Here is an 8,467-nt window from a genome sequence, read left to right as displayed (position 1 = left end):
AAAATTCAGTCAAACAAAAACACCCCCCCCCCCCCCCAATTTATCACCTAGAAAGTCACAAAGCAAATTTCCAAGTTTGGATACATTAGGAAATAAGTCTTTAGAAATCTTTGGAGTATTCCTATCTCTTACAGTTAAGTACAAATACAGTAGAGAGCTAATAATAACCTTTAAATAGTATTTTTTGTTTGTTTTTAATCAGATCAGAGGCATTTACGGAGTGCTTAGACACAATAAATAGATTTGATTAGATTTAACATTACTTTTACTTTAGGATTCCAGAAGTTAATGACTTGCGAGAGCCTTTCATTATCTTTCCTTAACTCCTCTTTAAGTTCCTCAGCATCACAGTGAGCTCCTGAACAAGCTTCCCAAAACTGTGTAGTTTCTGTTCTAGCACTTTCTTCCTGCTGTAACTCTGCCTCTATGCATAGAAGTTCACTTTCCATTTCTGATACATCCTTGAGAATGCTCTTTAAAAAGAGAAAAAAGAGGGAATTCAGGTTTAAATATTGCTTTGTAACTACACGTCTAAATACATATTTTGCACTTTTGGCCATCAACAGTTGCAGAAAGTCTGTTTTAGCATCTAGTTATCACATAAAAGGAACTCTACTATACTTAAGTTATACCCTACTGGGAAAATGAGTAAACCATCTACATTCCTGGGGCAGATGGGAAGGGGAAAAAATACGCATGTTAGTAAGAGTTTCATTGTTTTAAAAGTAACCTTGGTATTGGGTAGTATGTATTTTAAGCAGCAAATGAGTAAATAACTTTCCCACTATTTTATAACCTAATAATTTAATTTTGAGATACTTGAAAAAACTTTATAGAAACTTCATATTATAGAATTAGTAGCATAGACATTACAAATTCTAATCCCCCCTTAAGTCTTAACAGATGAAAGCAATGCTATTAGATTAGCACCACCACATTACCCCATGCCTTGAAATACACAAATGTTTCTGTCTGAAAATTGTTTCAATACTACCTCTGCCTCCAAGTGCAAACTCTGCAGCATTTCACTGGTGTTTAACTCTTGAGAAGACACTTCATTCTGGTTGAAATAGATCTTTCTTAGGTGCTGAATCTGAGCTCGTAGCTGATCTTGTTTTCTCTTTTCCTCTAGCAATTCCATTTCATATTTATTAACAGTAGCATAATAGTCTCTTTTCTTTGAGCAAACACGACTAAACAGAAACTGTTGGCGAAGCACAGGATGTATCAGTGAGTATGCTTTAAAATGGTACCTCACATCCAGGTAAAATGCCATAATTCAATCTTTTTACTTTTCCTAGGCCATAGATGTGCAGCACAACTAAAGCATGATCAAGCAAATCAAGTTCATGTGAGCTGAGTAGCAACAGCATTTTAGACTTTTAGCTGGGCCAGCGTTTCTAAAGGATGCTAGTTTTTGTGGACTCCTAAAGAGACCAGAAAATCTGAAATGCTCTGGACAGCCTTTCATGAATCTAGACTTCAAAAAGCAAAGCGAGTTATTTGTTGTTGTATTTATTTCCTCTTAAAAGCTGTGAAAGGTGCAGATGATCTACAAGAATAATATCACTGTGCTGATTTAAAGCTTCATTCTAGTTGAGTTTACTACTTAAACATCTTTAATCATGAAAGTTAAAAAGCATCTAATGGAGGAAAAAAAAAAATCAAACCTAAAGTTATGAAATACGGCTCTTTGGAAGAGTTGTTTGCTACTGGCTATTTATAGCGATGACTGACGCTTAAGACCATGTCCAGTTTTTGTATACTACTGTACGTGAACCTTGCTGTCTCCCCAGACCTGTGTGTCATCATGTTTCTGCCATACTCCCTCCTCCCTCAACTCCCTTAACACTTAATGCCAAATAAACAGAAAAGCTTTGTTTACTGTACTTCTGCATATGATAACAAGAATTATTTCCCAATTGCCCTTAACTTTGGTAATTGGAATCATTTTCTCCACTGAACTACAAATTGAGGAAGATCTGCAAGGCTATGGAACTTAAGCTACTTGGGTAGTCTTGCAGAGTAAATGTGCATCTCCAAGGCATTTTTCATTGAGGGGATAAAAAACATGCAATGCATACTTAGAGGTCCAATAATTTGCTCTATGGAGTATAGAAAGGAAATTTCTTTTCCCAATTAAAATGGATTAATATTAATGAAATACTCTTCAAAGCAGCTGAACTACAGTCAAAACCTAGGTACATGATACGGATTCACCAAAAAAAAAAAAAAAAAATCCAAAGCTAAAGTATATAGAATACTGGTTGTTAATTTGAGAGCTTATTAAAAAAACACAAACCAAAGCAGTAGGAGGCATTTTAAGTTGGTACCTTCAGTTTGTTCAATAAACTCTGGAGATTTCTGTTTATTTTCTCGTTTATAGTTTGAAGTATCTTGACTTGTTTACTCTGCTCCGATGAAAGCTGAGTCTCTATCACAGCTATCACTGCCTTCTGACTGTTCAGTTCATTCTTTAGATTAAGTGACACTGTAGAGAGACGTTCATACCTCTGCCCCATAGCTGGGAATTTCTCAAGAAGTTCCTAAATACAAATGAAAAAAATTCATTCACAGTAAGGTAACGAGTGATTAGCTTTAAACAGACACTTAAAATAAACCATCAAACTCCAGGACTAGCCCCTGCAGTATGTATTGGTTTTACAGCTGAAAAGTTAAAAGGACTAAGACTTCAGTTTTTACTTGCCACAGGAATACAACAAAAACACTAACCCAGGCAGAAAACCAGAGAATATCTTAGTTTTCTGGAAAATCATTTCACAAGCTCAAGTTATTTTCATGATTTAGATTTGATGACCACATCAAGACCTGTAGAACAGGCCTGAAATGAAATTGTTGCCTGTTTAGAAGTTTGACAACTGGAATGTCCTCAGGTTGGGCTCTCAAGTTTATCTATTCAGTCCTTTGAAAGAAAGGGATCATGAAATTATTCCTAACACTTTGCCATAAAAAGGGAGATGTGATCTAGCAGTGAGCAGGCTGAGAAGTGCAGTAGGTTTCAAGGCACTCCCAGTAAACTGCAACTCAAGTATCACATACGAAGATAGGTTGTATGTTTTAAAGCAAGTATAAAACTTCCTAGGCATACTGCCTCCATCTTTGGTTCTTAGTTGAAAGAAACAGGATTCACCAGTATAACTCTTCACCCCATCATAAAAAAAAAAACACCACAAAAAAACCAAACAAACAGTGGAACTAACATTTGTACTTGTTTCTGCTAGACACATGGGATAAGATCGGAAAACTGCATAAGAAGCAGACAAGATCTTAACCTACTACAAAAGTCAGAAGGGGAGAGCACCATTAAAAGGGATCAACTAATGTTTACTTTCCTCAGTATTAGCTCCCTATTGCTGATGTAGGATAAAAAATGTGGAGAAAGCTACACAACCAATTTTTACAATTTCGTCCTTTTCCACTTTTGATATTATACTGAAGAAACACCCAGGGCTTTTCTAGCATATATAGAATGATGCCTAAGTCTTCTGCACACATGTGCAAACTGTAGTACAAAGGTACTCCACTTTAAAATGTTTCATAAATATTCATAAACCCCAGTTTATTTTGGCTTTCATTAGGTTAGGAGTACTTCTCACATCTGTGAGAAAGCATACTCAGGAGAATTAATTACCAAAAGCTCTGAGGAATTAGAGAAGCTTCCTATTTTGGGGAAAGAAGCTATTTAATGAAATTGATTTATGTGAAACCAGTTTATTTTTGATGGGGATGTTATTTTTGAAGGGAGGATTTGGAAGGGATCTTGCAAAAAGAAAATGGTGAAGCACTGCTACACGACTAGTTTTACTAGTGATGAAATCAAGTGAGATGTCTCAACTAAGAATTTCAATTTAACATTCTCAGAATGAGGTGCACAGGCAGTGAACAGCAACAGCAAATCAACTGATCCCACGGTTTGCGGCATCTTAGCGAGATAGGCAAACAGTTTTATACATTACACACAGAAGCAAGGTTTATGCTCCAGAACAAATGGTGTTAAGGTTCTGGTTCTACGTGCATCCTTAAAATAAGCAGAGAAGTAAGTTTACCATAATTTTGAAGTTAGTTTCCTTCAGTCTGTCATCAACCATCTCTTCTGCATTATCCAGGCTCACCTGAATGGACATATCATTCAGGTTTCTCTGCTTCAGTTGGTCTAGAGTACATTCCAGTTTTGCATTTGTTTCAGCCCACTAAAAATTAAATAATAAAGATATTGATATTTAAGTACCATTCAAGAAGAGCAGTTACAAATAACTTAGGTATGCAACTTGCAACACCAACCTTCTCAGAATTTTTTTGCAATTCTTCCTTGAGCTGGTCCCGCTCAGACCTGACATCCTGGAGAAGTTTTTGTAGCTCATCTTTTTCTTGATTAATTACTGAGATTTCCTCTTTAAGTTGGGAAGAGTGACTAGTCCTTTCAGCCAATAACTGGTCTTTTTCACATGATACGCTATTTAGCATCTCAGTTAACTGTTGAAGCTATAATAAGTAGTGAAGAAAAGCCACCCAAGAATTACAATTTGGTCCTGGTCTGTATGCTACCCTCTGAAGTACTCTCATCAATTGTGTCAAGTACAAAGAGCACAATTTCCAATGACCCAGTAATATCCAGTAATAATTATCCAATAATAATTCATACTAACAGCAAGAGAAGCTTAAAAATAATTTTGGTTTACTAATTGCTCAGAAAAAGAAATTAAAAGAGAACAGAATAGCATGACACTGAGAACTCTACTTTAGTCAACTTTGGTCTTCAGTAAAGCAAGAGGAAATGAAAAGGCAGTCAGCATATATCCCCATCACAAGAAAAAAGTAATAGAAGATCAGCACAAGAGATGGGCAATGGAATTGTCTTTCTATCTACTCTAATGAATAGTAGAACACATTCACTAATGTGAAGCAATCTTTTATTACTCTGATCTGCAGTCAACGGAAGAGTTTGAAAGGTGAAAAACAAAGAAGTGAAAACTGCAAAAAGATGGAATTGGCAAGAAAGCGCAAGATTTACTGAATTACATAGTTTGAAAGTGTGTGAAGCACCAAGGATTGCAAACCCTGTTAGGTTAATACTGTCTACACAGTGTCTTTTGAAGTCAGAACAAATGTATTAAGCTTGCACACACTGGATAAATTGGTGTCCATCTAATGGAGTGACCAACCAACCTGGTTATGAGGCCGAGAAATTGTGGATGCTATCTCTAAATATTACTAAAGACTCTTGTAGGAAATCCCTTGCCCATGTTCATGCTTGTTTAGCAACCATGAAAATCATATGCTGACAAAAAAAATTAAATAGGATTTATCTTGAGCAAGAGTTTACCACATAATAAAATATCAGAAGACAGAACAGCTACTAAAAACTCCTCACCTTGCTTGTTAGGCAGTCCTCCACAATCTCTGACCGCCTCTGAACCTTTGACAGATGTTCTTCCCTTTCTTCAGCTTTGATCTTCTCATTGCTGAGGAGTTCTTGCTGCCACTTCAATTCTTTTTCAGTTTCAATAATCTGGAGTAAAAATAGAGCAACAAAAATAACATTAAAGTTATGAGACAGCACACGAATCTACCTCTCACACATCAGGGCATTCATTATTTCATATGAGTCAAAAAACTTCGCATAAAAAACACCCTGCTTTAGTCTGAGTACAAGTTCTACCCTTGAAAGCATCTCCTTTCACTAAGCAAAGCTTGCAGACCAGTTACATGAACAATTTGTCCAATTGTTTAGTACCAAGATGTAAAACTAAAATTAAAGATTTGATAATCCAACTTTGCTGATGTTTTTTTTTTTTACATTAGTCAGTCTATACATACTTAAAAGATCAGTGTTTCTACCTGACGTTTTCTAAAATTCATCCAAAAGCTTTTATATTTCTGAAAATTATTTGCAGAGTTTTGCTTCGGGAAAAAGATATTTACCAGATTTCCTTTTAAACTTTAGAAATGATGATCTTAATTTTCATTAACTACATAGCTGAATGAATTTTTCTGAGTAGTGTCAACATAAGCATACCTTTCATGCAAATACTTGGAATACTGTAGTTCCTAATTTGCCAGAAAATAAGACATCAGGAAGGAGAAACAGGATCACTAATCAATTTTTCTCTCTTCAATCCAGAATGAATTGAAGTGGTAGGACAATTAAGCCCTTACATATCAGTAAACCTGGATTACTGCTACTATTTAGTGCTAAATCCAGAGTGACTGTAGATAAAACAGGAATTTACGGGGTGTTTGTCCAGCAGGTGGCAGACAACTGCGCCTAAACCCACAGCGGCACAACGGCCAAAAGGACAGGAAGGGGATAAGGGGGATTAAAAATCGGAGAGAGATTCCAAAATCTAAATTGGATTAGTAAAGTAAATTTAATATTCTGCCACTATGAACAAGTGAAGAGAAACAGATACTAAATAACAGAAGGGTTCACAACCACAATAATTTAGAGCAGTACAACCTGCCTTTGAAACGTTATTCTATTAAGAGATTTTATACATACTCTCTCCTTGCTTTCCTGACAGTCAGCTTTTAACTTATCTCTTTCTGCTTTACAAGTCTCCACTATTTTCTGCAGATCATCTTTCTCCTGATTGATCTTCTCAAGCTGCTGACAGAAATGTTCATTCATTGTTCTTTCAATTTGTTCTTTTTCTGCCTGTAGCTTGCCATATTCAGAAGAAACACTAGTCAGGTGTCCAGTTACTTCAGTGAGCTGAAAGAACAAAGAAGAAACAGTATTAATATTTTTAATCATCTCTAGCATGGGTAGAAGTAATTTGGCAGATAGAATGCTACTGGTTTGTCTTTCATTCTAATTTATGAAATTTTCTAGTAATCATTCTGATTTAAGAAGTGTTACTGGATCATATTTCACAAGCACAATCTGTACATATGGGCTATTTTAATTGGATTATTTTACAGAAGACCCCTCCATTAGTTTACTGCCATAGTAAACATAGGAAAATGTAGCAATTGTGCTTAAGTCAATACAATTTCAGTGCTTCTGTCTCACTTTTAACTGGTAGATAAAAGCAAACATGTTTACATTGTAATTCCATAAAAATTACTCCATTGCCGTATCCACAGCAGATAGACATTAATGCTTGTTAAAATCAAGCCTAATAGTTTCAGACATGAAAATAGTAAGTAGATAAATTTATAATGCTACAGCAAATTAAAGAATGAACTGAATTGCCTTTTAGTTGCTCAAGTACCTTCAGAGCTACATAGCTAACACATTATTAGAATTAAAGAGTTTTAAGAGTTGGAAAGTGCATTGAGGTCAAAAGACCAGTGCTGACTCCAAATAGTATTCCATCTTTCAGCACTAAGGCATATTTAGTTATAAGTCAAAGGTTCTAGCTTGCAAGTCAAATTGCATTTGATGATCTTTTCACTGCCTCTGTTTCTATAGAATTCTTTTGAGAAGCAGCATGGGGGAGGGGGGCATGAAGAAGGGAGAAACTTTTAACTGAGTTTCATTATTGCCTTTACCAAACCCTTAAAAACTGTGGTCTGCAGAGGACATGGGTTACCAATCCTGAGAGAATTTTTAGTTTAACTTGACAAAACTGCATCTGACCTTCTGCTGGAGTTCATCAGTTGTTTCCTTCAACATCTCTTGTGCTTTCAAGAGTTGATTTTCTTTCTCTGAAAGACTCTCCTTCAGCTCCACAAGAGAGTTTTGAGCACATATCAATTCTTCCCTCATCTCCGAATTCTTTGGACACAACACAGTTAAAAGTACATTAAATACATTAAAGCCAGAACAACACTTCCAAAATTTAAGACTGAAGTTTACTTACTCAAAGAATAGGATTATTTATCTTACCATACTAGTTGTCTGCTGTATAGTTTCTCTTAGTTGGTCTCTCTCATTTTGGAGATTCTCCAGTTGCATTTTAAGATTCTCTCTTTCTGATAGAATGCTCACTTCCTGACACTCATGCAGTTTTGGAGTCAAATTTGTTTCCCCCATTTGTTTGGATTCTCTTGGATATTCATTGGCCTTCGCCTCCTCCATTTCATGCAGTTTCTTTTGTGTCTGGCTCAGCTCTTCTCTCAGAAGAAACAATTCTTGCTCAATAGATTTTTCTTGAATCTGTGGTATCTATTTTATAGAGAGATAGAAGTAGCTATAAGAGAAACATCTCTCACCTTTGACAGGTTGATCATGTAAAACAAACAAGCAATGTTTGAGATTTTTGTGGGGGTTTTTTTGTGGGTTTTTTTTTTTTCCCCCAGATAGTAAGATTTGACTAAACTCAACACACAATTCAAGTTTCTTGAAATAAGAGACATGTAAAAGTACAGTTTCAAGTAAGAAATTCTGAAACAGGTTAACCAGAAATAGAATTTCATGGTCATAGTTTAAGCTTGGGGCAGATGGGTGGGGGCAGAAGGGGAACACACAAGAAAACCCTCCAAACCCAAACCAAAACCGCCA

The 8,467-nt window shown here is 35.9% G+C and overlaps 1 protein-coding gene across 1 annotated transcript in view; it reads right to left on the bottom strand.

Moving 5' to 3' along the window:
• The window catches only part of CENPE (centromere protein E, 312kDa), a gene marked incomplete at its 5' end in the record, with an annotated part of 36,259 nt that overhangs the window by 6,256 nt on the left and 21,536 nt on the right, over nt 1-8,467 (bottom strand). Inside the window, 9 exons of the mRNA XM_010015798.1 lie at nt 264-473; nt 995-1,204; nt 2,334-2,546; nt 4,068-4,211; nt 4,303-4,503; nt 5,393-5,530; nt 6,479-6,733; nt 7,604-7,741; nt 7,853-8,131. Coding sequence (XP_010014100.1) covers nt 264-473; nt 995-1,204; nt 2,334-2,546; nt 4,068-4,211; nt 4,303-4,503; nt 5,393-5,530; nt 6,479-6,733; nt 7,604-7,741; nt 7,853-8,131 — 1,788 coding nt within the window. The remainder of the gene's footprint in view (nt 1-263; nt 474-994; nt 1,205-2,333; nt 2,547-4,067; nt 4,212-4,302; nt 4,504-5,392; nt 5,531-6,478; nt 6,734-7,603; nt 7,742-7,852; nt 8,132-8,467) is intronic.

The sequence above is a fragment of the Nestor notabilis genome, unplaced genomic scaffold, assembly GCF_000696875.1.
Source record: "Nestor notabilis isolate BGI_N333 unplaced genomic scaffold, ASM69687v1 scaffold56, whole genome shotgun sequence".
NCBI lineage: Eukaryota > Metazoa > Chordata > Aves > Psittaciformes > Psittacidae > Nestor > Nestor notabilis.
This window is presented reverse-complemented; position numbering and strand designations above follow the sequence as displayed.